The following is a 27,336-nucleotide window of genomic DNA, read 5'->3' on the forward strand; positions in this document are numbered from 1 at the left end:
TCACCAAGAAAAAACTTTATTAGCCATTTGGAATATTTTTACCATTGTTATGCTCTTGCACAAGTCAATTGTACACAACAGAACTGTCATCATTGGTATTTACAAGGCCGTCATATTGGAGATTAGTGCAGTGGACCGTGGTTGGGGAGCTGTGGGGGGGGAGGAGGAGGTGTTCAGCGTGGCCGACATGCATCGCAGAGAGTTGGTCATGTTTGAGACACTGAGCAGGAGCAGCACCCGTGTGCAGCTCAGTTTGCATATGTTTAAATCATAAACCTCAACCTCCAGCTAAAGTAAAGATTTGACTAAATTGAACTTTCATATCACTGAACACTTTGAATATATTAACAATTTAAGGTTATAAAGTTGCAGACAAACTACAGAACCAATATGACTGACAAGTAAACGGATGGAAAAAATAAATCCATCCAAATGACTAAACGCTAAAGTTTGAACTGCAAAATAGGCACATGTGGCAGATAATAAACAACTCTGATGTTACATAATCTTTTGTTCTTTACATATAAGCTAACGCAAAGAAAGAAGAAAAAGAAAAACATTCTCTGTGCAAATGAAAACGCGTTAAGAACTTTTCACTCATCACAAAAACAGACGTCACGAGAAGGAGGTGTGATTGTGTAGAGTTGTTTTGAAAGGAAGATTAGAGCTGCGTCAATGTAAAGCTCATTACTTCCCTCCTGGTGTTCTGGATTGTGTGAAGCATTGTGTTTCATTGTGTCTGCAGAACAAGCAGAGAGAAACGTAAACAGAACTTTTAATTGACTCTGTGCCTTGGCTGAAAAAAGAAAACAAACAAAAGAATCGGGCAAACTAAGTTGTCAAATATCCCCACGTTGTTGTTTTCTTCTTTCTCAGCACTGTTTGTTAAAAAGATGACAAGACTGCAACAGCTTCAGGGGGGGGAAGCAGTTACAGGTTTGTTTTGAAGCCGCCACAAACAACAGACACAACTCATTTAGAGCAAAGCATACGCACGTTACACAGACGGAGCGTGAGCGTAATCCAGGGAAAACAATCAAATACCAAGCAAAGAAAGTGAGCAGAGAGGAAAAGTTGAGTGTCGGGTTGGTTTTTAGAAGGAAGCTTCAGTGTGAAGGCAGAGTCTGTCTGGTTGTGTTCAAATGCTATAGATTCCCCCACGTGTCCGGAGAAGGAAACTGTTCTAGACTGCCGCTCTCGCTGTGCTCCTGCTCCCCCAAGCTGAAGGTCAATCTGTACTGGAGCTGCACTTTCTCCTGAAACACACACACACACACAGGAGAGAAGATTATTAAACTTCCAGTGACACTCGGCTGGATGGAAAACTTCTGTTGAAATGCATAATGGTATCAAATGCAGCACGTTGTCCATTTTATTCACAGGCTGTGGTGTCATCTGACTGAAAGTGACTGAACTGTGACTTTCAGACTCACTTTGTGGTTTCTTCTGAAATGGACCCTCCTGTGTCTGGACAGTTACAAATCCTGACCTACCTTGTTTGGGTTTGCCAGCAGCAGGATCTGTGTGACGGCTGCAGGAGGAAGGATGGGGTTGAAAGCCGGGAGCTCATTGCCTGATGGAGGCTGCAGCTTCACTGCCATAGACTACAGGGAATAAAATCAAAAATAAGTAAATGTAAAGTGCAAAATCAGCTGGTGACACAAGTGTTTTCACAATATGACACAAAGGCAGTCAGCTTTTCTCACGGCTGACCTTTGGAGCTGTCGTCTCCAGGTTTATGTCGGTGACGGGGGCGGGGGCCGAGGACAGCATGGAGATGATCACCACCAGCACATCAGGGCGAGATGGAGGCGAGTCACGGGCAAAATGAAAGAGAACCCGCAGACTGTGTTTGTCAAACACGGTCACAGGTAACAGACTACCTGCAGAGAGAAGGAACGCAGAGAGGGCAGATGTGATAAATCCATAAACATGTACTCAGGTAGCAGAAGCATCGAGCTGTGGAGTGACTTCTGTTTACTTACTGGGCTTAATGGATTCTAATGGTACAAAAACATCAGTCAGGGTGATTTCAGCAGGAGGCGTCTCTGTTTGAGTTTGTAGAATATCCAGCAACGTCGTTCCCAGGATGGGGGAGTTGAGGAGAGGTGCAGGATGTTCAGAGGAGAACACTGGGATTGGGTTTGGGGTGATGTTGGGCCCGGACTTGCTCTGGAGGTCTCTCAGTGTTGGTTTGGACTGGTGCTTGTCCCTGAAAGCAGAGAAATATTCAAACCATCTGTAGCACTTAACTCCGGATTACTGTCTGAGTCAGGTGCTGCGGACTTCCTCTGGAGTTTCTCCTGCCAGAACCCCAGTAAAAACTCTGGATGATGTCAGAGTGAGCTCATGTGAGAATATAGCAGATTATCTGGAGGATTCACAGTGAGAAGGTGAATGTTTCCAACACACGACAGAGGCGAAAGTGGAAGAACACAAATATCTCAGGATGACGCAGACGAAGATGTGAAGTTGGAAAAAGAACGAGATTCAAGTTTTTGCTGTCTACTATGGATCACACTATATCAAGTTAATTTTTACTTTTCTCTAATTTATCGCTGTCAAGCTGCACTGGTTGGAATAAAAACATTCAAAATCTTACAATTCTCAATAATTTATCAGTCCAGGTCTGGAAAATGAGGCGTCTTGGTCTGGAGACAGACGGCCGTCCGCTTATTTGTGAATATTAGGACAACTCCTGACTGTTTTCCATAGTTTTAGCAGCAGTGTGAAGGTGTTAGTATAATTTTAGGTAAATACCATTTGACCTGCAGCCCCTCTGGAGGCAGGGACTGCTGCATCAGCGTCTTCCCCAGCAGGTCCAGCTCGTCCAGGGCAGAGTTAACCGGGGTGGAGCCAGATGACAGGGGCTGAGGTTGGGAGGGGGGGTCCGGAGTCAGGAGGAGACTTGGTGCTGCAGGGATGTCGGCCTCTATGCTGTCAGAAGACTGGAAGAAGAAGAAGAATCTGTTTTACACACGACATTAATCACATGAACATTATATGACTCTAATTCTCCCTCCGCTCACTTGGAAGGAGTCCCAGGCCGTGGAGTCGTCAGGAGGGTTGGAGGTGTGTGTTCCTTCACTTAAACCTGTGGGATGCACAAGGCGGCATTATTCACAAATAAAATAACACTTCCAGAGTGTTTCCAGAAATGTTTCATCTTCAATTTAAACCTGAACAACCCTCAGTAGTTGCTCTTAAAACCAGGTTGGTTCATTCGCTGTTTAATTAAACCAACACTGAACAGAACAGGCCTGACGTGCTCCTACCGAGGGACATGAGCTCGTCGTCAAGGAGACTTATCCCCATCTCCTGTGTGGGGGCGGTGAAGCCATCTGTCGGAGTGGGAAATTCTGGGAAGGATGGCGGCGACTGGGGTGACGTGTCCAACCCTGACAGATCGAGCAGGGCTGTCCCTCCGCCTGTGAACAATGGGTTCAAGCCAGAAGTGAAATGCTTGAAACCAGGAAGAGATAAATTGATGAGAAACATTTTTTGTAGCTTCACCCACCTGTTTGTTTCTGAGTGTTTAATGTGTTGTTGCCATTTACTATCTCCCCCTTCACCTGCTGTTTGTAGAGGTTGATGACGTGAGTCAGACTGTCGTTGGCCTGGAGGATCTCCGCTGCAGAAACACACAAGAAAATCCTTTAATTTAACGATTCTGCAGCACATAAACAAGGATCATCCCTTTTCTCCCCGTTTGCACGATATTTAGACGGATGAACAAACCCTCACCCAGAGCCTCGTCGTTGTCCTCTGTGTCGCTCGCCAGTCTGAACAGTGTCGGTCTCATCTTCTCACAGCGCTGGTACAGGTCCTGACCACACAGCACACAAACAGAATTAAAAGCTTGCAATCGAGTTTCTGATCCACAGCTCAGGCTACAGTTGTGCACCTCAACACAGAAGGAACAGTTTAGAATCTCCTTCAGGTTGAAAGCACGTCAGTCAGATCACCTGTACGAGTTCATCATTGCTGGGATTGCTCGCTGTGCTGTCGTAGTCCTGCAGGAGCTGAGTCAGCAGAGCGCCGCTCTCCTTCACCTCCTGAATGGCGTTGACCCGCTTTGACACCTTTTCTGCTCGCTTCTGATCCTGAGAAGCAAGAGATACATTCATTAACAGAAGGGCGTGACCACAAAGGCGTGCATGAAGGGCAGGAATGCAGAAGAACAGCAAGAGAGAGAGAGAGAGAGAGAGAGAGAGAGAGAGAGAGAGAGAGAGAGGACATTCGAAAATATCAGTGATAAAAGCAAAGAGCAGATCCCTTTAAATCAGGACTAATTTAATCTCAACTTCTGCTGAATCACTCTGCCAGCGACACACAACCCCCCCTCAGGGCAGCCAACCCATTTCCTCATTGAGCGTATGTTCCTGCCATGAGTGCATTGTTCTGATTTTATTCTCCTTTTCTTAAACTCACATGAAAAGGCTAATAAGGAGTTTATATAAAACAGAAACATGAGTATAAAGGAGATGGAAAGAGCTTTACCTCCTGGACCATTTCCTTGATAAGATTGTTGGCGGCTTTCAAGTCGTCAGGATGTGAACTATTCAACAGACGAGCTAGCGTCTGAAAGAAGGAAAACAGCCTCAGTTCACACAGTGAAATATAAGTCAACAGTCTTTAGAAATCTTGAGAAGAGCAAGACAAAATGTACAGTGGGCGAGAAACTGGCTCAGGTCTCATATAGACTTCATACTGCAAAAGATAGTTTAATGCAACTTGTACAGTTATATGTAAAAATCTTACTTTTGACTTCTCCTCATCCTCAAAAATGGCGTTCTTGGGTCTGGGTGGAGGAAGGTTCAGTAGTTTGTCAGGAGGAAGCTCTGGGTCTTGTTTAATTATACCTGGTTACAAACACAATATGAAAAAGACAAAGAGTACAACGATTTGTCATTACTACTTATCACTGCAGGTATTTATTGCTAAGGCCCTTATTACCATGTAAAGAGTGTTATCAGAGTTTAGCTGAGAATGGATCTGAGCTGCTCCTTGAGGGCTTCATAACAACTTCAGAAGTTATATTTCCGTTCCTCTGAGGACAAGTGGCCTCTCACCTTGTTTCTTCAGCATCTGATAAGCGTCTGTGATCTTGTCCTCGTCAGGTAACCCCAAAGTCCAGCTGTAGATTAACTCCAGAACCTTGTTTTTCACTGGCTCTGGTGACCGTGAGCCCAGGTACTGAGCGAAGGATGGAGGAGAATAACAGGGATTTACACACACAAGCGTATACAAAGAAATATATAAATGACATATACAAGCACACAGGGAGTAAAGTCTTACCTTTGGAGAAACTACTTTGATGAGTTCATTCAGAAAACGGAACTTGCCGACTTCACTGTGAAACCTTTTCCCACAGGTTTTCATACATGTTTCCAGAACCTTGTGGGGAAACAGAATGCAAAAGGGGAACAGAGCAAAGCAATGTATTGTATTAGGAACAAGAACCTGTTAGAAAATCTATCAGTTGTCTTCATTCTGTTGATGTAGGATCTGATGCATATGGCAGTCAAATTTTGCTGCGATGACCAGGAGGCTGATTCTGACTGACTCTGGATCAGATGTGAACTCACCAGCAGAGCCTGCATGGCCTCCCACTCCTGTGGAGACTGGACCTTGTGGGCCAGGAGCCTGGTGGCCAGCTGAGGTCTGTAACACAAGATACCGATGACAGTGAATCTCCAGAGCAGAAGTTAATCAATATTTATCATATTTAAAACACAGTACTTATACACGTGGCGTAAACTATTGCTGTCACCAGACGATCATTGAGGAAAGCATCAGAAGTTGGAAGTTCTCGTCGGTCTTACCCCTTTGAGTCATTGTTGAGCTGGTCACAGAAGGCGTTGATGCTGCTCCAGTCTGTGTCTCTGTTCAGCGGGTTGGTAGCTCTGTCTGAAATGTGAGTGAAGGGACGTCAGACATGGTTAACATGATAATCCTTATGGGTAAATATCATGTTCATTGCAGTAAACAGATAAAGTCCAAGCCCTCTTTTGAATGGTTTATCAATCAAATATTAGTTATATCACTTAACAAAGTGCAGATAGAGGATATATCTAAATGCTGGTTGTTTTGATTCATGTCCCCCTTTAGAGGTATGATATTCATGAGTGTGTTTTTATTGATCACAACATTAACATTACCTTTGTTAATACATGTGAGTTCTGTGAGTGTTTTGTCGGCCTTAGTGAAGCAACACACACTCAAACAGAAACTGCAGCCTCCACATAGGACCATCATGTATCAGCAGTTTCAACAAAAACATTGTGACCTATATCACAGTGAGTTGTGAATTATTCATATCGCTCATGTTTGAGAAATGAGTCATCACGAAACCGGCCCCTGAGTTCAACTCCTCTAGAATAACACACAACAACAAACTGTTACACAATATTCATACCCAGAGTACTTTCTTATTATAAATGTGAATGATGACACACACACACACACACACACACACACACACACACACACACACACACACACACACACACACACACACACACACACACACACACACACACACACACACACACACACACACAGCTAGCTTGGTGGTTGCTAAGTGTCTCTCGGACTCTTCCTAACGCCTCCCCAGTGATAATCGACCCTATGGGGTTAAGATGGCTCCACACCGGTCCGGTCCCCCGGTGTCTGCCGGAGCTGTGCAGCCGGAGCCGGAGCTCTGCAGCCCGGGTTGTGTTGACAGCTGCCGGCCACAGCAGCAGCAGCAGCTCCGGGAGCTACGTTAGCATCCTGGATGTGGCGGCGGGCTCCGGGTCCCCTCAGCCGGGGCCCGCTCCCCCGCGGCGGGCTGTCATGTCCTCCGCGACAGCCCACGGGCGGCGCGGGGCGAGGACCCGGGGCTCCACGCAGCACGGGCCCGCTAACACAAGTTCAAAAATACTCACTGATACGAGACTCCAGCGTCTCCGCGTCGGGAGGAGCAGCCATCACTGCGAGACTTGACTGCAGCGGAAGTCTCGCGAGAGCAGGCGAGGGGGATTGTAGAGGCGGATGTGACGTGGAACAAGAGTGGACAGGGAAGACTTTTACAAAATAAAAGCATAATTTGCCAAATATAACAATTCTACATTATTTGAACTGACATTTTTAAAAACATGATTTAATGTGATTCTTACTGATTTAATGAATACATGATAATGAAAATAATTAATACATCTTATGAACGAACGTCTTCATCATACTTTCATATCAATTTCTACATTGCCAAGGAAAACACGATCATATATTGCATCTCAGTCACAGATGCGATAATAAAATGTAAATTTGAATCATTTCTACAATCACAGAAAAAACTCTTTTTTTTGTTTTCATTAAGTTTTTCTGTCACGTGCCTGAAACCGGAAACCTCCCCCCCTTCTTAATTATAGTGGAGCAGCAGCTCGGTGTCGCCCTCCAGCGGCAGCTATGGTGCATCCCACCCACAGAGTGCAGCACAACAAGGAGCCACCGGGCTGCAAAGTAACGGGATTTTAAAACTTCAAACTTCTATTTCTAACAAGTCAACTGCAGGAGCCTCGCGACGCGGATGATCGACGGCTCCTCCGGAAGCGCGTGGCTGGTTCGTGCTGTTTTGTGTTGAGGAGCCGTGCGACACTTTGTGGATGGAAACAATGAGGCGATGTAAAAACCCTCGTGTTTTTTTTATTCTAACAGTCAAGTCCTTCCTGCTGTGATACACACGTTTGGCAGATTTTTGTATTTTTGTATTTTTTTTGCACAGGAAAAGTATTTGCATGTGTGGTAGATGCTCGTTTCCTGTTTCCTCCTCAGAGTCAGAGCTGCACAGATCCGAGTAAAGCATCAAGTGCCATGTTCGTGCAGACATCATGTCCGAGCTCATCCCATCACCGAGGACTTTGCTGGACTGGTGCAGAGTCACGTGCACCAGTTACCCCTCCGTGGACATAAGCAACATGTCCACCTCGTTCAGAGACGGACTCGCATTCTGTGCCATCATCCACAGACACAGACCGGACCTGATGTGAGTGGACCACACCTTTCACTTGGAGCTGCAGACTCGTACAGTTACACTGCGTCGTGAGGCCTGATCTGTTTTAAATGTTTATTTTTATCTTCGTTTTAATTATTTTTAAAAACTTTAAAAAAAAACTTTAATTGTTTTTTTTTTATTCAATTTATTCCATTCTATTCTATTTGATTCAATTTATCATATTCTTCTTTTATTTCATTTAGATTTTGTCTTGTATTTGTTTAAATTGAATTCTACATTTTTATTATTAATCTTACATTTTGTTTAATTTAATTTACTGGTTCTGGCCCGAGCCTGCTCCCTGTCTAACGTGCGGTCTAATCTGCAGCAGAGTGACGACCTGTCCACTCGGACTAATCTGCTCCTATTTGCTTAATCTCTCTCCGTCTCCCTCCTCGGCCGTTAAATGGGATTAGTCCGTTTGTTTTTACCTCCTCGAAACAATAGTTGAACTTGACTGTAATCTAATTTACGAGTTAATCTGTGATCTTCAACTCCATTTTGCTTTGTTAACCATCGATTCATTGAAAAGCAACTGTTTAGTTTGTTTGCTCTTACTCATCCCAATTTAATCAATCCCTGAATTTTCCTTCCTCTCACTCCAGAGATTTCAGCTCCCTCTCCAAAGAGGATGTTTACCTCAATCACAAACTGGTGAGTCATTGACCTCAATGTTGTTGGAAAGTCTTTCTCACCTGAGTGCTCGTTATTTATTTCCTCTTACTAAAGCTTAAACCTATAAAGTTTTTATTTTGTATCAGTCATTTACCGTTGTTGTCTGTGTCTCCCTCCTGGTGTGCAGGCGTTTCAAGTTGCAGAAACAAAGCTGGGCATCCCTGCGCTGCTGGACCCAAAAGAACTGGTCTCCACCCGGGTCCCCGATTGTCTGAGCGTCATCTCGTACCTTTCATACCTCTACTGCGTCTTCAACAGGACGTCTCAGGGTTTGTACTCTTCCAAAGACCTTCACCTCTTGACCTTTTCTTTATTTAGAGTAGCTTGCAGCAGTATTATCTGATAGCAGGTTTATTATCTGGCTCGGTGGCAGAGAGGTGGTGAAGGTCTCTGACAGGTTCGTAGGATGATACAGTGGCTCAGAACGTCTGTGATGGAGCCTTCACATACTTCACAATTTCAGACTTAGGAGGAAGACGCCTGAAAGTCTGTGAGTCCTTGAGGGGGGGACATTGGGACTCACACGTCTCCTCGAGGTCAAGACACATTTCCATGTTAAACTTCTCATGTATCAAACTGTGCTGTGCTCCATTTGTCTTCTCTTGACTGAGCAGCAGGTTCCTCTGGTTTGAGATCATCGCACGGCTTCAACAAGAGTAAAACTCCTGATGGTCTTAAACCCCTGAAGGTAAATCAGTCTCCGTCGTCTCAACACAAACATCCTCGCGCCTGTTTTCACACACTCTTCGTCGCCTCAGCTGTGGGTTTCACCGTCTGAGCTGCTTGTTCCTCTTCTGGTTTCAGAGCTCGAGTCATCTGGAAACCGATCGTTCATCCAGCGCGAGGCCGCGGACGGTGTGTAGTCTGTGTTTCAAGCCCGTCCACCTCATCCAGAGACATCTGATCGACGGGAAGGTCTTTCATCGCAGCTGCTTCAGGTGACACACTGTGACACCAGTGTTTACTTTAGGATCCAGATCCATCCAGACTGTTTAGACCTGGGAGAGACAGACGTGAGAATCTATGACCTCTGCAGAATTATGTTTTCATTTCTGTTCGTCTGTTTGCTGCGAGGATTATAAGCAAAAACTGGGGGCAGATCCAGGACTCACTTTGTTTAACCTTGAGAGATAGAGCATTTATTGCCTCTAATTTCCCAGGGAATCATTTATAGATGTAGATTTTTTTTTTAAATCAGGCACATTTAGAGAACTGATATGTACGAGTGTGAGATTTGTTGCGTCTTGATTGGATAGAAGGTCGACTGCCAGTCTCACTTTGTTTTCTTCAGCATATTTGAGTTATCATTGTGTGAGATAATCTGACATCTGTGCACGTCAGAGTTCAGTAAAACATGTTTGTCTTCCAGGTGCAAACTGTGCCACAGCACTCTCTTACCGGAGTCTTACACACAGGGCAGTGATGCTGCCTCCTTCATCTGCAGCGACCATTTCACAGACAGTAAAAACACTCATGTTGACCTCAAACAGAAAACTGAGTATCGTCCCAGACGTGCTCTTCAGTCAGGTTATGTGTCTTTGTGTGGATTGGCTGTCTCCAGCGTCCCTCATTACACTGAGACAACAGAGTCACGGGACAGACCGGTTTGTGAAGCAGCAGAGGCGCCTGGGAGCGAGAGGCAGGAGAGGAGCAGCGAGGTGGAATGCAGAGATAACAGAGACTCAGCTGCTGGACTGAAGAACATGTTGAAGACGCCAGCAGCAGCTCATCTTCCTCCACCTCCTCCTCCTCCACCCAGTGAGGGGTCGGTCGCAGGGGCTGGAAAAGATGAAGCTGCACCTATTCAGACAGATGGCGAGATGCAACAAGAAGCCACAGAGACTCACCAGCCGTGTGTACAAGTGACGGAAGGAAGCGGTCGGCAGGTTCCAGCACCAGGACAAATGTCCGACTCCTCTGTGGCCCCTGTTCCTGCACCAAGGACCAAAACCTCCCAGACAACAACCAGCTCCCCCGCTGCTGGTAAACACACATGAATCTACCACGGCTGTTTTCAGCTCTTTCTGTATGTGTGTATTGTGATGTACTTATTTTTGGTTTCCTCTCTTTCTCATCCGTGCAGGTAAATCTCCACTCAGATCGTCTCACGTGTAAGTTTACTGAAAGACTCAGTTGTTTGCTTGTGTCCTTTTACCTTTATCATTATTATCACATGTTATAATCAACATCTCTTTATCTACTTTTATATTTATATGTAAAAATTCCCTGGTGTTTTACAAATTTCATGAAAATATAACCTCTGGCGGTGGAATCACCTTTTGAAATCATTTCTCCTCTTTCCCCTTTTCGCACCAGCCCAACCTGCAGCAGCTCCACCGTGAAAACCAACCATCCGTGGATGACCATCATTCATTCGGGACCCTGGACCCAGCTGCCTCCCGCTCCCCCCCCGGTGCCCACTCCTCGAACCAAATCTGTGTTTAAACGGCAGGGCCCCTGGTACAGATCCAAAGTGACAGGCCCCAATCCATTTGAAGAGTACATGCATGAGGAGGAGGAGGAGGCGAGTCTTTCAGAGAGTGAGGGCAGTTTGGTAAAGATCATCGGAGACACAGAGGTTGTTGTTCGATCTGATGAAAATACTAAATCGGATGTAAACCCGCTGGATGAACACATTCCAGCTGAGACACCAGATTACAAAGAGGCTCCAGCAGGGGGAGCGAGTGAGGAGACGTCCAGTGAACAGGCTGCAAACTCTGGTCAAATCACTTCACCACATGTGGGTGAAAACGGAGGGACGGGTGGTTCGCTCCCAGATGTGACCGAAGCAGCTGCATGGCCACATGTTGCACCAGATGAGGGCCAGAGTCTCCTTTTACCCAGAAGTCTCTCTGTGCCGGTCATCACGTCTGTCCACTCTCAAGGTTCCTCGCTGCCGGGCGGTGTAGGGAGTGAATCAGCCTCGACGTGGCAAAGTAAGGTACGACCAGAGCTCACCGCTAATTATTACTCTTATGTCGATGATCACGTTATCAAGGGTTGTTTCTCAACCCCCATGTGGTTACCATGGTAACGGCAAGTGCCACACATAGTGGTAGATGAAATGGAGAAGGATGTGACTGTCACTTTTCCTGAGATGGGTGGTTGCTGAGAAAACTGAAAGACAAACAGACACGATCACTTTGTTTTTTTTAACAGTCATCACAGGCTTCACGGCCCATGAATTATCAGGTTAAACAGGTTTGGAGGAGATGGGATAATTCTCTCGGATGTTATCTCAACATGATAATCACATGTATCCTTTTGGTCTGCAGCCGGCCTGCAGAGAGAATCCTTTTGATCGAAATCCCACGATGATCAAATCCAAGACTTTCCAGGCGCTGCCGTCTCAACGGGCGCCGGCCCCTGGACACGGCTTCCCTCTCATCAAGAGGAAGGTATGAAAAACCTCCAAAGGCAGCTGATAATAATAATACTTGATAAATGTGTTATTAGTATTATAATAGAAGGGATACGTCCATCATTAAGTTCATTGTTTCTGTCCACACTAACTATTGCAGCCCTCATTGCAAGCTTCAGTCTTTAGGGACTACATGTAAATTGCTCTGGTGGAAATTCACACATGGTTTTGCAGGTTTCTCCCTGCACGATTTTCCTGAGTTGTTGTTGTTGTTGTTGTTGCTGACAGGTGCAGTCGGACCAACATGTCTCTACAGAAGCGCTGCAGACTGAGATGAGAGAGGTGGAGAAACGTCTGGAGGCTCTGCAGCACAGAGGAGTGGAGCTGGAGAAGAATCTGAGAGACTGCAGGAACGGTGCAGCCATTTATTCACCGGCACAAAATCCCTCTTATTGTGATGCACTGTGCGTAAACACTCAATGTGTTTGTCCTTTTTTTTATTCCAGATAAAGAGGAGGAACGAATGCTGATGGAGTGGTTCTCTCTGCTCCATGAGAAACAAGCTCTGGTGCGCAGAGATACCGAGCTGCTTTATCTGTAAGTGCAGAAGTCAGGGGTTTTATTTTTAGCCTCCTGAGCATGTTGCTGTGTCTCCTTTTAGCAGGAGCCTGTGTTTTTGTTCAGATTGTTAATGTGTTTTTTGTAGATAATTAAACCCATTTTGGATTTGTGCATTATTCTCCAGAAGTGTAAAGGGAATTTTCCTGATTTGTGTTTGTTTTGAACTTTCCCAGGACAAAGCAGCAGAAGTTGGAGGAGAGACAGGCGGATGTGGAGTATGAGCTCAGATGCATCCTGAATAAACCTGGTTTGTATATGATGCTATTTATCAGCTGATGATAATAATCATTTATCTAAATAACCAGAGGCATTACTACAGGGAAACTCTATCATGATACAAGGATTTAACCTTGAACAGGGCTGTGTTATTATATCACTGTCAGTCCCTGTGTAATGTTAATAGACCCAACATTTGGTTGAATGCTCACACGCTGTCCCCTGCTCACTCAGAGACGGACTGGAGTCAGGAGGACCGGGGGCGAGAGCAGCGGCTCATGGACGAGCTGGTGGCCATCATCGAGCAGAGGAACCAGATCATCAGCAGCTTGGATGTGGACAGGCAGAGGTGCAGAGGGAAATAAAAGACAATACACGTTTTCATCTGCGTTTGTCTGTTTGTTAGTGAGCAGGATAACCGTCAAACAGGTTAACATGAAACTTAAAGGAAGGGGAATTATTTTAAAATGTTAATGGTATAGAGGAGTTTGTACATTTTGGTGCAGATCCAAATATAATTCTGGATTTCTTATCAGGGAAAGAGAAGAAGATGAACTTTCAGAGGCCACGAAGAAGAACAAAGGTGAGAAAACAACTTTGAAGTTTAGGTTTCTAACTTTTTCCCCGTTCCTCTTACCCCCCGTGTTTTCCTGTTGTTCCTCCTCAGCGCTCCAGAAGGAGGAGCTGAAGGAGCTGAAGAAGTCCAAAGGAAAGTTCAAGCCCACAAATGTTTTTAAGATGCTCAACCATAAAGCAGAAAGCATCAAGGTCTCCACGGACAAAAAGAGCTGATGTACGAATATGAAATGTTTTACAGGTGCAAAGTTCTCATAGATAACAGATTCGTTTTATGGTTTTAGATTATGAAGGTGTTAATATTTATTTTGACCACAGACCATGATTATCATATGAAATATGATAATAATAATATAGTAATGTCAAGAAGAGCAGCTCTGTAGTGTAGACAAGATGAAATCTAATTTTCTATCTCTGCTAATTTTTTAACTGGTATCAGTGTACATTTTCTATGTTGCTGTATGCAGCCAATATTAATGTTTCTTTATTTTGTAACATACTTGTATTTGTAGAAGTAAGCAATAGATATTTATTTGAGAAAGTTCTATGAGTTGTCTATGGAAAATAAGTATACTTTTACTTTTATTTCAAACTGTTTAAACTTTTTTTTGAAAAGCGAGAGATCAACTATGTTAAAGAAGGTGAATTTGAATTCACTCAGAACAGGAAAAACCAACTTGTGTTGAGTTGTATGATTAAAAACATTTATCATAACAGATAATATTTTAATTTGCTCTGAGATGGTTTTGGTTCTGATATAATGGTTTGAAATAAAGACGGGTAATTGTTTCTCCTGAGTTCTTTTGTGTGTAGAAATTGTTAAATGTACAAATCCGGCTAAATTTCTGAAAAGACACAATCCTGTTCAGGAGACTTCAGAACATCAAAAAAAAAATCATATATTAATTTCATATCTGCACTTTTAACAACAGAAATCAAGTGTGTGAAACAAACAAATAAAATCAGACTAGTTTTATTTTACAACATGAGACATTTGATATTGTGACGCACAGCTGATCACACTGGAAAACAAGCGGAACGAAACACACGTGTCCTCTTGGCCGACCGGAACATTTCCCCGCTGCACCGAGCCACCGGAAGTCCTACCGCTCATGTGGGTTTGTGTTGACAACAGAAAGTTTCTTCGCTAATTCGCGATTCAAAGATTCACAGCGACACAGACGAGCTTCAACGTCAAACATGTCCGACAACGAAGACAAGTGAGTAACAAAACGCGTGTTTATTTTATTTATTTACGTATTTACACAACACTGTACGTCATTGCTAGCTAACGTGTAGCCTGTTAGCTAACGTGTAGCCTGTTAGCTGACGTGTAGCTTGTTAGCTAGCAGCTCTGGTGTTGCTCACGTCATCCTGGTTCTCGAGACATTTAACTTAACAAACTTTCTGTCACGTGTGTAGCTTCGATGATGGAGATTTCGATGACGCCGAAGAGGACGAGGGATTAGATGATCTGGAAAACCCGGAAGATGTAAGTTGTCACATATTGTTTTGGTGTTTGGTGCTAAAAAGTACAAAAGGTACAAAAATATACAATAACGACCAATAAGAAATAAGTACAATGTGAAAATATTAATAGATCATAGATAAGAGTTGATTTTTCTCATATTTGATTCTGATATTTGCTTTGTGTGTAACTTAAGCAACTTAAAGGACATTTAGTTTGTTGTTGCCACTACCTCCACATGTGTTACGATCCATAATCCATGAGCCTAACCTGTCTTCCACGTGTGCGCAGGAGGACCGGGAGCATGTGCAGATCTTGCCGGCAGGAGACGGACATCTGGCGAACCTGAAGAGGATCACGACACCGTACATGACCAAGTACGAGAGGGCCCGAGTGCTGGGGACACGGGCGCTTCAGATCGCGTGAGTGGTTCCACATGTGTCACAGAACCAGTGGTTACACAGTTATTGTGTTTTAACCTCAACACAACTTGGCCTGAAATGAAATATTCAGCTTTTTCTCCCAAGCGCAGCAGATAAAATCATCATTTTCATCAAGCCAGAAGAAACAAACTTCTCAGTCGTCATATTCACTTTACATTACCATGTTTTAAAAAAGATCTTGTGTGTGAATCTATTGTAAAACCTCAGATAATCATCCCTTCATTTGATCATGTAAAATATATGTATGTAAATACTGAGCTGCTTGGTCAAAGATATTCTGATGTTCAACAATATCAACAAGGCAGCAGATAGGAAACAGTTAGATTTTCTGTCAGATGAACAGTTTTCTTGACAGTTTTCTTGACCTATGTATCAGCTCCTCAAGGATCAAGTGCATGATTTGTTTGGCACAAGTCGATATCTTTACTGTTGTGCCGTCGCTGCACTGCAGGATTGTCTGGTTGTTTGTTTTGACTGTGATATAAACGTTTTCTAACAGGATGTGCGCTCCAGTCATGGTGGAGCTGGAGGGAGAAACCGACCCCTTGCAAATAGCCATGAAAGAACTTAAGTAAGTGATCTTTTTTTATAGTTTTAAATTCAATTATCTCTGTTGTCTTGGTTTCATCTGTAAAGAGCAGAGCATTGAGCTTCTCTCCACTGGTCGGTGTCTCACCCTGACTTCTCTTTTCGTCCCCCCCACAACAGGTGCAGAAAGATTCCCATCATCATCCGCAGGTACCTTCCTGACGGGAGTTATGAGGACTGGGGCTGTGACGAGCTCATCATAACAGATTAAACTAAATTATCCAGTCACACCCTGCAGGTCAGTCAGCTGCTCAAACCCCCCGGAGACTTTAGACTGATGCAGCCATCAGTCGCTCATGTCTCCATGAGATCCACAAAGTTTCCAGGTGACTCTGTTGAAATATAAACCTTTGAAATGTAGGTTGAAAATCTCAGGATCGGACCGACGGTGAAATTCAGTTAGATTCCATCTGTTTTAACAGCTGCAGTTTAACCAACAACCACAAGGGGGAAATGTAACTCAAGTCAAACTTTTACTTTGTTTTACGAAATCTTCCTGTGTTGTAACTTGTTGTTTTGAAGGAAAGACATGATTTGTGTAAAAAAAACTGTTTTATAGTTTAGAATAAACTCTTTTGTATAAATAACTTTGTCTTATTCACATGATTCATTGACACTGACTCTCTCTCACTGCAATTTGAAGTTAACACATCGTTTATATCTGTGTGAATAGGAGTTAACAGTAAAATCGAGTAATGATAAGTTAAAGTGAACTGTAGAAGTTTAATTTATTTATCTTCAACCTACATTTATATTATACTGATAAAAGGGCTGGTTATCATGATTTTTAGAGCTCTACATGAAATAGTTTCACAGTATTTCCAAGTGGACTTTGTGTTATTCAACCAAACTCAAAGACGCAACAGCAGCTACTTAAGTAACTCCTGTCATACTGAAAACAGATCAACACTAATGCCAAAAATTCACATTTCTTGTATTTGTCAAATCAAACTCCGCAAACTGATCTTCGATGTACGGGGAACAGAATCCATTCTGCTTTAATCAGGTCAAATACTTGTTTCTTAGTTAAATAAGCTCTAATCTTTTTTCTTTTATTTACAACCCTGTCTTTTATTATCATGAATGACTGACAGCCTGACGAATTCTGCATCTGATGAAGTGTTACAGCTGTCATGATGCTCTGTGTTATATTTCCAGTGTATACACATGTCCATGTATATAAAGGCATCACAACTGTTGGTGTCAGATAAAGACACAGCAGGAGGCGTGAATCTCTCTCTCGTGTTTATCACGTCTCACAGATATGAAAAACATCGTTATAAACAAGCCAGTTTGTACTGGTATCTATAATTGGCTGTAGCCACAGTCATGTTAGTAATTTCTGGAAAAAAACTGCTTTAATCTGTGGGGCTTTTGATTGGAGGAGACAGAGCCTCAGGCCGGCGTTACACTCCTTTCACGAGATGGAGAGGGGGGTGGGGGGGGGGGGGGGGATCCCATGTGACACTCAGCAGCCCCCACCACAGTGAGGCCAGCATCAGGTCGCTCTTAACCCTGCTGAGGATCTGACTTATTTTACTCTCTACTTCATTTGATTTTTGTTTTTCATATCCTCATATCTTTTCTTTTTAGATTTATTCTCCGACTCCAGTTGGTTCAGTTTTGTAAACTCTGGTTTTCACACAAATACTTTATGATCTGTCTTTTTCCAGCAGCTCTGTTCTTTTACCTTTTGAGCCCCGACAGTTCCTCACATCAGATTCCTGCTGGATGATACATTCTGATAAATCAAGTGGACTCTTACTTTTGATTCCACACATATTGTATATTTGTAGAATGATTTTTATCATATTTGGTCCAGTATGATTACTCTACATATGAGCTCAGGGCCTTTGTTTGTGTCTCTGAGAGAGAACAGCTGAGAATAATGACTTCTAATGCAGTAAAATACATTTTGCTGAATTGGACAATTTTGTAACTTGTGTAAATTCAAAAGTTTCTTTGCTTATGGTTTCATAAAGTTCTCCATCAGCAGAATGTCTGCTCAGACTTCTTATGAGTTGTTTGCTTCACAGCGCTTTGTGTCTGTGTCAGGACCGACTGTCCAACGTGTCACTTTACAAAATTAGATCAACTGAGTATTCTCCTGTATGCAAACCAGATTTTAACAATTCCTTCAAAGTGTCAGTATGTCCCCCCCCCCCACACACACACACACAGCGAACAGTGCTGGTGATCTGGCTCTGCCCTGTTCGGTGGCGGTGGTGCGCTCGATGTCGACACCTGCTTCGACCTGCGTCTTCTCTCCGGGTCACTTTTCTTAACTTGTGGAATGTTTGAGTCTCGTTGCCGCTCCAACCTGAAGAGTGCGTTTCTCCGTGGATGGGCTGAGTGTGCGGGAGAGAGGAGGAGGAGGGGGGGGGGGTTGCAGGGTCTATGTGCAGGGAGTGTATGAGAGTCCCTTTGTATCCCAGTGAAGCTACAGGCCAGGCAGTTATGGGTAAGGCTGCCTCATTGCCCTGATTCACCCCCCCTCCCCTCCCGGCCCAACTCTCCCTCAATGGCCCTCTTTGTCTCTGCAAAGTATCACACAGCCGATTAAAGGGAGGGAATTAGGAGTCAGGCTTAACCTGCAACACGCACACGTACATGCACACTATAACCAACTGGAGATATGCATATGGGCAAGTAGAACCAAGTATATTAGCTCAGGTTCTGTCGGGGAACTTTTCATCTGCAGTAATCGACAGCGAATATGAAGACTTCCTCTGCTATTGTAGTGTAACACATTGTCTCAGTCACCGCCTACACACACACACACACACACACACACACCTGATGGTCAGTGGTCGACTGCAGAAGCTCTGAGTTGCAGTTAAAGTGAATTATCCATTAGCTGGAGAGATTATTCAGAGAATGTGAGCAGAGCTTTGAGCCACGGAGGCATGTGCCTCTGTTGTTATGTGTGATTAATGACGACCAGACCAGGGCTTCGATAACAAAAGGAATATTTCTATAATGGGGTCAATTAGTAGTTTTGAAAATGGGGTTTGTTTTCCGGTTATTGTTTGTTGTTGTTGTTGTACTGCAGTTGTTGTTCAGGCTGCTGAGGTGTGTTTGTTCCACTGTGGAAACGTTTCAAGAGGCAGACTTGTATGAAAGCAGAAATAATAGCTTTATTTCAAGTGAGGGTAAAAGTTAGTCATCATCACATGATACGGCTCGCGGTCCCGCTGTTATTCAGAAGTTGTGGCGACAGTTATACAAGAAGGAAAAGATTAAATACTACAACAGTCAAACGTTTTCCTCTAAATGGAGAGAAACATTTAACCGACACACACACAAGAAGCAACAGAACAAATATAAATAGGAAAATGTCGAATTCAAAGCAACATTACAACAATACAGATGTGAAAATGGCTGCTTGTGCTGGAGGTAAATGGTTAAATAAACATGGGCTTATAGCACCGGTGGACCGTGATTTAAAACAAGCAGTGCTGCATGCGTATCGTTTACATCTGTGTCCAGTAATGAGAATATATCTGTGATATACATGATAACAAAGCAAATAAATGATGTTTGAACACTTCTGTGTTGAGGGAGAGACATTATACGTGGAAACACACTATTCACCATAAAGATTAAAAAGAGATTATAAAAGACATTATGGAAAAAAACAGGTTAACTAATGGTTTACAAAAAAAAATAGAAAAAGACACAAACAGGATTGAACAAAAACAGCTTTTCTCTTCACTGCACCATCTGTTAGTCACAAGTTTTATTGAGGACAAGGCCCAGTTTATGTTTAATATTAGGCCGTGTTAAAATGTTTTTAACTCCTGCTGGTTTTAATCTCTGGCAACTGCTTCTCAGTGTTGGCTGAGTATCACTGAAACTGTATGAAAATAGCTTTTTCTAAAGATACAAAAACTGTATTAAAAACATGACATAAAAAAAAAAGTGTATCTGTGGCAGAGAAAAGCAGCGGTGCAGGATTCCAGGAGATAATAATGGCAAAAAGCGTTTGACGGCATCGTCACAGTCAAAAAAGTGAAAACAAAGCAAAAGCTTCTATCATATATTCTGTAATCTGACATTTCAATGTAGAAAGTATAAATAGATTTGTCTTGACCATGAATCTTCTCCACAAATACATCAAATACGAACTTGAATAATCAGTCATCAGTGCTTTTGTGGGTAAAAAGAAAAGCAACAGGAATATTTGACACCAAAAGACTTTAAAGAATTTTATATACGTCAGGTATGAAAAGTTAAGCTCAGAAAGAAGCTACGTCAGGTAGTGTTAAGTGTCTCGTTGGGAGGAACCTCTGTAACGTTTCTTCTCTAGTTCTAAAGTTTTGGTTTCAAAACTTTGGTTGTTTTACAAATATTTCATATCTGTATGCATCAGTACACGTACATTAGTTATTTCAAGTACATTTCATCGACTATCCTGATAATAGTCGTCATTTTCTGACTCAACACACATTTCACTTCACAAAAGTTCACATGGTTTTCCGGCGTTTTTCTTCCATGTGTGTTCGTTGCGTTTACAAAAGTCTTTTGAAGTGAACACGGCACAAAAATTTGAATAAAAATCAGGACAAATGTTCCTCAGAATCCAACAGAGTGTATTTGTCGTATTGATTTCCAAAAGCAATACCAAACTAACATCTGTCTGACGAAGGCCTTGCCTGAGAAGTTAATGGGCCATAGCCAAATGATTCGGCTCTCTCCCATTCTTCTTGTATGTAGATGAGAGTGACTCCCTCTCAGTCCGCTCTACGTTACGCAGGTCAAGCTTCTGACCTTATTGCATCAGATGTACTTTTCATTGTGGTCCATTGTCCCTGTCCTCCTCAGTTTTGCCTCCTCTGATTCGCAGTGAGTCAACAAACCAATGACACCTGTGAACACTTCTCGTTCTGTTGTTGTGTCAAAGGCTTTGCTGCTGGGAATCTAACCTGAAACTCTGCAGTGCTCGGTGAGTGTTTGTTTTTTTCTTTGCTCCGTCAAAGTAACACACTCTTACTACTACTCTGTCCGGCCCTAATACTCAACCACGCCTCGATAGCACCACGGGCCAAGCTCGTACTTGGGCTGCGACAGCATTTCTGCGTCCGGGAAGGCGCAGTACGGGGTTCCTCCCCACGGGCCTCCCCAGCCTCCTCCTCCGGTGCCGGCCCACTCCCCACAGCCCAGACCGCTTTGACCGTCGATACCAGCAGCTCGGCTGTTGTTGTTGCTGTGGCCGCTGTAGCTCCTTGGGTCTGACATGGGGGCTGAGCCTGCACCAGTGCCCTCTGGAATCGTTATCTGTCATGGCCGCGACAGGGTAGTGTAGACGGGCTGTTCCCAGTGTGTGGGGCTGTGCGACTGCTGCACGCTGGCTGGGTCGCTGATGGGCGTATACAGGGGCCTCTGGGAGGGCCCCATGTAAGAGAAGGCGGAGTACAACCCCGAGGCCTGGCTGGAGTGGGCGTAGTACGACCCTGAGGCCTGATGATCAGCATATTCAGCAAACTGAGCCCTAGAGGCCAGTGAGGGGAAAGCAGAACTGTAGTGAGGAAGGCTGAGGGGCGCATATGTCACATGGGACCCTGCTGTGACGGCCTCTGCAAAGTGGCCCCCAGCGCCCCCAGCCTCACTCTTAATCTGGGCCTTGGACGGGTCTGAGCTCAGACTGGAGCCGTGATGCTGCTGCGGAGGCTGCTGCTTGGAGAGCCAGGCAGCTGAGTGTCCACTGGCCGCTGCCAGAGCTGAGGAGATGCCGTAGGTGTACGCTGAGGCTGGAGAGGCTGTTGCAGCTGCAGCCCCCCCAGCACTCTGTCCCACCCCCGGGTGCCCATTAGGGGGAAGATACTGGTCAAACTCATTGACATCAAACGGCTCCATGTTGGCCATGACCTCGTGGCTCATCTCACCAATGTCCACATTACCAAAGTCAATGTGAGGTTTCCCAGATCCCGGAGCACCTGAGCCTCCCTCCGGTCCTGTTGTGCCACGGGAGACCCCGTTCCCATTAACCTCCCTCTTCCCGTCTCCGGCCTTCCCAGAATGAGGCTCTGTCTTGGGAGTGGTGGGGGGTGTGGGAGGACTGTGGCTCTGACCTGTAGGGACACAAGACAGATGAGGTTACAGCTCTTTTTCTTGGCAGACAAAACCATTAAATATCTGAGTGCCACACTGCCCAGTTGCATCCAGGCTAATACACATGTAACAGGGATCAGTGGGTAGTGGAAGGGAGCCTGCAGCCCACCTGCAGCATGAGGGTGGTGCCCATCTGTGAGAGGGGACCTGGCTCCCCCACTGGGGGCCACATCCAGGTGGAGGCCCTTGTAGCGGGAGTGGCTGTGGGGGCCCTCGCCCTCCGAATGGCCTTCGGCCTCACTTCCGGACCCGGAGCCAAGCTTTCCGTTCTTGCGGCGCCGGGGCTGGTACTTGTAGTCAGGGTAGTCTTTCTTGTGCTGCTTCCTCAGCCTCTCTGCTTCCTCGATGAAGGGCCGCTTGTCGCTCTCATTGAGGAGTCTTTGATGGAAAGAAGATACCAAGATGGTTGTTTGTTAACATAAAGGAAGAAAACTCAACACACGCCGCACACTGCTGTAAATATAGTATTCTACAAGAGGATTTAATAATTTACAACTTTTTATTTGATATAGTTGCTGTAGTATATGTTGCAGCAAGTAGCTTCTTCACAGCTGTATCTGATGTCAGCCTCGAGGGTTTGACTTCTGGATACTAATGACATAATGAGGCCTTAGAAGCATCCTGTCTGAAAACTTGACCTGAGCTACTTAATACCACTGATGGCTGGAGATGGCATGAGAACCCCCCGACCTTCCTCAGCCTCCCTGCTCATCGTGACTCTGAGCCAATTAACCAATCAGGCCTGAGCCCAAGGTCAAGTCTTCATCTAATTAATGCTGGATCCCCACAACGCTAATGAATTTAACCTCTGTGACCTTTCTGGTGAGGAAATGGTGAGTGTTGAAGCAAAGCAGAAGTTTAAACTTTAAGAACTGTGAGGGTTCAGTGAACAATTAGCCACACACATGTATTCAGGTGGATTCTTGACTCAGAAATATTTGAAATATAAAATTGGAGTTTAAATAACGTGAAACATCTTCTGGTACTTTTAACTCTCAGAGGTGAAAGGCTGTACTTTCAGCTGAGCGGCTCTGAAAACCACTCTTATTCCCTCAGGAGCCGCAGTCGCTCCAGTCAAGTGGCCAAGAATTAAACGGTGTATGAAATGAGTCTGGACTCGGGGACATGTGACCACGGCAGCTACACAGACTCTGGTTCTTCAGCTGCTGAGCCGTGTCCGAAAGCAGGAAAATGAGACTTATCTCTGAAAAGTCTCAGTAATTTACAGCAGATACATTTTACAGAAAACATTATGCCGCAGATACACTTACATGGGGGGGTGTTGTGTCCTCGCTCATTTGAAAATGACAGCCATCATTACATTATGGAAAAACTAGAAAGACTTAAGACAAAAATAGGGGAATGAATACTCCACGTGCACAAGTGCCTGCAGTTGTGAAATCAATTTAATCACCACGGTGCTGGGGTGAGTCTACGTGCACGATGCTGGCCTCAAGTTAAATCCATGTGAGTGAGGGTATGACATTTTGAGGTTAGAACGATGGGGGGGGGGGTTGAGGTGGTAGAGATCAGATGATCGAGTTGTTGCTATTCAGAGCGTGGAAAACATGTTTTCTGGGAAATATTGGGGACAACAAGAGAGACGCTTTGTCCTTTTATACTTAATATTCTGACCACAAACACACATCTACCTCTCCTGAAGCCCTTTCCCAAAAAACTCAGACCCCTGAATAAAGCCTTTAATGTTTCTTGAAACCTGAAGATTCATCCAGAACATTTATTTACAAGTATCAAAGCCTAGTTTGTAGATATCTGAGTATCTCCAGCTCCACTGGCCCCTACATGTCCTGAACTCCTCCAACCCCCCCCCCTGTTTACCGTCCACGTCTCCCAGCTACACGCACACAACGTGCATTGGACAGTAGGTGAACTATCACAGTAAAGTGGCCTCCTCACCTCCACAGCTTCCCCAGGGTCTTGCTGAGCTCCGCGTTGTGCAGGTGCGGGTGTTGATCGGCCAGTTTCCTCCGCGCCGCCTGCGCCCAAACCATGAACGCGTTCATGGGCCTCTTCACGTGCGGCTTGCTCTTGCCGCCGGTGTTCACGCGCACGGGCATGGGCACGAGGGTCCAGTCGTAGCAGTTGAGCACCTGACTCACCGCCTCGCGGATTCCTGCCGGGAAGCGGTCGTCCTCGTCGTCGGATTTCACAGAGGAGCAGCCCGCCGACGCGTCGTCCAGACCCGCCAGCTGCGCCGGCTGCCGGAGAGGCGAGTCCCCGCTGCCCGTGGCCCCGGAAGAGTGACCCGGGGACAGGGAGCGGCTGTCGTCCGACATGCCGGGACTGAGCTCCACCTCCGACAAGCTCTGCTCGTCTCTGGACATCTTCCTACACACACACAAACCTCCAGGTGCGCAGAGGACGCAAAGGCCTGTTCCTACAAATGCTGAGATGTGCCTGTTCGGGTCCCTGTTGCTGTTGATCCTACAGAGTGCGGAGTGTCGGCTGACTGCTGATCTGACCTGTCTCTTCTCTGGCTCCTCTAAGTTATAATATAAACTGCCAGTCTGTCTCTACTCTCAGCCTCCGTTGCAAAACTCTGTGAGGATTCCACATTAAAGTTCTTTCCATCCGGGTGGTTGGTATCATAGGCGGCTCAGTGCGCACCTTGGACCCCAGTTTACCTGCTAATGCACAGATTACTGCGCCAAACTCACCCGCACACACTTCCCTCCTGACGTCCCCTTCTCTCTCTCCTCCGTGAATCCCGCGATTGGACCTCAGCAGCGGAGACCTGCAACAGAGCGGTGAGGGGTTCAGTTGGATCAGGGGCAGGGACGGAGCCTGGTTCATTGGGCGACTACAACCTCACCGACACATCTGGGGGGGGCGGGGGGAGGGAGGAGGTGCTGTCTTCAGCTAACAAGTCAGGACACTGTGAGAAGTGAGTTTGCACATTTCCACAGAGGAATCAAACCTAAAAAACTAACCTGATGGCCCCACCCCAGATTTTTTAACCCAATAAAATTGGCCTTTTGAGGGACTTTTGCATCTGTGATCTTTTCCCTGTTGCATTCATGCGAAGTCATGAGAAGAGGCTCAAGTGGTTTTCTGTTAAATGTCAACATTAACTACCCTCTGAAATAAGGAAGGAGGCAAAAGCCCCACTGAGGCCTCGGCTGTAAATCCAGCACGTGTGCGTAAAAGGCGCAGAATATTGTCTAAACTCATTTACTTTTTTTATTTCTTCAGTGTCTGGGTTTTTTATATAAGTTGGATCTTTGCAGAGCTCCCCCCACCCCACCCTACCCCCCCCCACCCCCCCACCCCCCCTTTACAGCTACTGTTTAAGGGCTCGCAGTTATCCCAGGCTCCCCGGGGACCAGGTGTTGTAATGGGCAGCACAGTCTTGGATTTATACCCCGCAGTCCCTGGATCAACACAACCTGGCGCTGGAAATATAAACCTCATGTGCGCGCGTGTGACTTGGACACAGTGTGTTTGTGGAACAGGAGCGAGTCTGTGTCGGCGGCTGCAAAATGCGTCCTTGTTTTTTACCCATTAAATCAACACCCGGGCCCCGAACTTTACGTCCTGGACGTGAATCAGCGAACTTCCCGTGAACCAGCGGCGCCGGTTTGTCCCCCCCACCACTCCGGGATCATGTTGCAGGGGAATTAGTGAATCTCGCCCACGTTTAAGTGACACTAAAAGAAACGAGTTTGTGTTTTCTTCTGTCGGTGAAGTGGTGGAACTCAGTCACTTCACACTCAGGTTACTGCAGCTTTTTATATTTGAGGAGAAAAAATTATTCACCACTTTTTAACAAAACATTTATGAACATACATGATTATTAATTTCTACATTTGTGTGTCATCTACTGGTTTAAACACTCTTTTGAACGAACCAATGCTTTTTCAGTGGCTCTAAGTAAAAGTCCAACATCTGTTTAATTAAGCTTCGTGTGGGCGAAGCTTCAGCATCTGTCCGAGGCGCATTAATGATAAATGACAGTCGCTCGCCACCTGGTTTGTAACAGGGCCACTTCACAGGCTGTCATCGCGTCTGAAACGCAGAGGAACCGTGCGTAAAACGTCGTGCGCAATTGGCACCGAACGCCTTTTTACGCACGTGTTTGCAAGACTCAGTTGTAATCACATATAACGTCTCATGAAAGAAAGCAAAGAGAAATGGCAGCAGTCAATTGACTGAGTGGTGATAATTTCCTTTTGTCACTGAACATATAAATTGTTAACTAAGTTATTTCTCTCATACGCAGCGTCTGAAATGAAAATAAAGACTCGTCTCTGCGCTTAACTCACCAGTTAAAGTTTGTAAAAGCGAATCTCATATGAACCATTATCTGAAGACATGTACTTTGTGTTCCAGTATTTTCATTACAGAGCATATTTACTGTGTGTGATGAATTCCGGGTCTGTGAACTCATTACCGCCGCTCGATTTGACAATAAGTTGGCCTTAATTTGCTTGTTAGAAACTTTACTGTTAATTAGATTTTACAACAGCGCGTAGTTTGTTTGTGGTTTGTTTTTCAATCTCCTCCAACTTTTAAAAAACCTCTTCATCCACTAATAAGTTTTGCTTTTGCTGAATCCTATAAAAAAAAAATTCGTGGTTAGGAAAATCGTCAGTGTTGACAAATGATGAGGAGCAACACGTCAAAATGAAATCATCTGAGAAATCAATTCAGAACAGATCGACTCATGGCAGATTCGCTATAATAAAAAACAGTGAAAGCAAATTTAAAAGAGTTTGTTTTACATTTTAAAAACTGTAAAAGCAACAGGTTATTCTCAGATGATCCCAAAATCTGACAAATAAACAAATAAGTAATTTTGCCACAGTCCCATTACGCACACACCCTGAAACAATAATAACAACAGCAATAAAAATCATAATTCTAATGGCGATGGTGTATTTCTGAGTCGGGCTTCGTTCGTCACACCATCAGAGTGAGAGGCAGCAGAAAGGAAAGAGTTGGAAATGCTAAGCGCCTTACTTCAGTAATGAGAAAAGGAGGTCGCCGGTTTAGCACGAGAATCCGTGAGTTCCCGAGTTTCCAAAGTGACGCTCGATCCCCAGCCCCCTCGTTGCGCTGCCCGAGTATGAATGCCTGCTCTGTGTGTCGGCACCGGGGCTTAAAGAGCTCCTTGTATGAGGCTGGGAGTTGAAAAAAAGTCAAGTCTTAAAGGAGCAGTACAACTACATGATGCAGATTCAGATGTTTGTGATTGGCTGGGGGATGTAATTCCCCCCCTCTT

At 44.9% G+C, this 27,336-nt stretch overlaps 4 protein-coding genes across 7 annotated transcripts; 2 read left to right on the top strand and 2 right to left on the bottom strand.

Annotated features, from left to right (window-relative positions):
* On the bottom strand, positions 1 to 6,990 carry LOC117766237 (ADP-ribosylation factor-binding protein GGA1-like). 2 transcript variants are annotated; one of them, XM_034593096.1, is made up of 17 exons: positions 6,930 to 6,990; positions 5,826 to 5,910; positions 5,589 to 5,664; positions 5,299 to 5,397; positions 5,073 to 5,196; positions 4,762 to 4,862; positions 4,501 to 4,581; positions 3,966 to 4,103; positions 3,745 to 3,826; positions 3,518 to 3,631; positions 3,276 to 3,416; positions 3,030 to 3,094; positions 2,761 to 2,948; positions 1,986 to 2,212; positions 1,714 to 1,883; positions 1,494 to 1,604; positions 1 to 1,256 (listed from the first exon to the last, which is right to left on the bottom strand). In XM_034593096.1, exons 1-17 carry the CDS (start codon positions 6,970 to 6,972, stop codon positions 1,146 to 1,148), a joined length of 1,956 nt encoding a protein of 651 aa, XP_034448987.1. In that variant the 5' UTR covers positions 6,973 to 6,990; the 3' UTR covers positions 1 to 1,145. The 2 variants fall into 2 exon arrangements, with proteins under 2 accessions (XP_034448987.1, XP_034448985.1); XM_034593094.1 differs by having other exon boundaries at positions 3,276 to 3,428.
* A 440-nt stretch (positions 6,991 to 7,430) lies between these two features.
* Positions 7,431 to 14,025, top strand: LOC117766227 (MICAL-like protein 1). Its single transcript, XM_034593079.1, has 16 exons — positions 7,431 to 7,603; positions 7,816 to 8,026; positions 8,641 to 8,689; positions 8,838 to 8,979; positions 9,325 to 9,398; positions 9,515 to 9,648; positions 10,080 to 10,693; positions 10,794 to 10,821; positions 11,021 to 11,651; positions 11,986 to 12,108; positions 12,360 to 12,486; positions 12,578 to 12,668; positions 12,866 to 12,939; positions 13,143 to 13,257; positions 13,445 to 13,491; positions 13,576 to 14,025. The coding sequence occupies exons 2-16, from the start codon at positions 7,872 to 7,874 to the stop codon at positions 13,698 to 13,700; spliced, it is 2,529 nt and encodes an 842-aa protein (XP_034448970.1). The 5' UTR covers positions 7,431 to 7,603; positions 7,816 to 7,871; the 3' UTR covers positions 13,701 to 14,025.
* Positions 14,026 to 14,542: 517 nt separating this feature from the next.
* On the top strand, positions 14,543 to 16,570 carry polr2f (polymerase (RNA) II (DNA directed) polypeptide F). Its single transcript, XM_034593190.1, has 5 exons — positions 14,543 to 14,704; positions 14,907 to 14,976; positions 15,244 to 15,374; positions 15,895 to 15,966; positions 16,104 to 16,570. Exons 1-5 carry the CDS (start codon positions 14,685 to 14,687, stop codon positions 16,192 to 16,194), a joined length of 384 nt encoding a protein of 127 aa, XP_034449081.1. The 5' UTR covers positions 14,543 to 14,684; the 3' UTR covers positions 16,195 to 16,570.
* A 3,870-nt stretch (positions 16,571 to 20,440) lies between these two features.
* sox10 (SRY-box transcription factor 10) lies at positions 20,441 to 27,198 on the bottom strand. Of its 3 annotated transcripts, XM_034593115.1 has the most exons (4): positions 27,075 to 27,198; positions 24,012 to 24,849; positions 22,204 to 22,472; positions 21,264 to 22,054 (listed from the first exon to the last, which is right to left on the bottom strand). In XM_034593115.1, exons 2-4 carry the CDS (start codon positions 24,437 to 24,439, stop codon positions 21,264 to 21,266), a joined length of 1,488 nt encoding a protein of 495 aa, XP_034449006.1. In that variant the 5' UTR covers positions 24,440 to 24,849; positions 27,075 to 27,198. The 3 variants fall into 3 exon arrangements, with proteins under 3 accessions (XP_034449007.1, XP_034449008.1, XP_034449006.1); XM_034593116.1 differs by lacking the exon at positions 27,075 to 27,198 and having other exon boundaries at positions 20,441 to 22,054; positions 24,012 to 24,439; XM_034593117.1 differs by lacking the exon at positions 27,075 to 27,198 and having other exon boundaries at positions 20,441 to 22,046; positions 22,202 to 22,472; positions 24,012 to 24,439.
* Positions 27,199 to 27,336: the final 138 nt, after the last annotated feature.

This window comes from Hippoglossus hippoglossus, chromosome 8 (genome assembly GCF_009819705.1).
Source record: "Hippoglossus hippoglossus isolate fHipHip1 chromosome 8, fHipHip1.pri, whole genome shotgun sequence".
NCBI lineage: Eukaryota > Metazoa > Chordata > Actinopteri > Pleuronectiformes > Pleuronectidae > Hippoglossus > Hippoglossus hippoglossus.

Bases quoted from the DNA above. Each gene is read 5' to 3' on its own strand.
- LOC117766227 (XM_034593079.1), top strand. From the start codon at position 7,872: ATGTCCGAGCTCATCCCATCACCGAGGACTTTGCTGGACTGGTGCAGA. The intron at 8,027-8,640 runs GTGAGTGGACCA...CTCTCACTCCAG, and splicing joins AGACACAGACCGGACCTGAT to AGATTTCAGCTCCCTCTCCA. The intron at 10,822-11,020 runs GTAAGTTTACTG...TTCCCCTTTTCG, and splicing joins CCACTCAGATCGTCTCACGT to CACCAGCCCAACCTGCAGCA.
- LOC117766237 (XM_034593094.1), bottom strand. From the start codon at position 6,972: ATGGCTGCTCCTCCCGACGCGGAGACGCTGGAGTCTCGTATCA. The intron at 4,582-4,761 runs GTAAGATTTTTA...TCCTTCTTTCAG, and splicing joins AGGATGAGGAGAAGTCAAAA to ACGCTAGCTCGTCTGTTGAA. The intron at 2,213-2,760 runs GTATTTACCTAA...CTCTGCTTTCAG, and splicing joins GAGGGGCTGCAGGTCAAATG to GGACAAGCACCAGTCCAAAC.
- sox10 (XM_034593116.1), bottom strand. From the start codon at position 24,439: ATGTCCAGAGACGAGCAGAGCTTGTCGGAGGTGGAGCTCAGTCCCGGC. The intron at 22,473-24,011 runs GTGAGGAGGCCA...TTTCCATCAAAG, and splicing joins ACCCTGGGGAAGCTGTGGAG to ACTCCTCAATGAGAGCGACA. The intron at 22,055-22,203 runs GTGGGCTGCAGG...GTGTCCCTACAG, and splicing joins GCACCACCCTCATGCTGCAG to GTCAGAGCCACAGTCCTCCC.
- polr2f (XM_034593190.1), top strand. From the start codon at position 14,685: ATGTCCGACAACGAAGACAA. The intron at 14,705-14,906 runs GTGAGTAACAAA...TCACGTGTGTAG, and splicing joins ATGTCCGACAACGAAGACAA to CTTCGATGATGGAGATTTCG. The intron at 14,977-15,243 runs GTAAGTTGTCAC...ACGTGTGCGCAG, and splicing joins ATCTGGAAAACCCGGAAGAT to GAGGACCGGGAGCATGTGCA.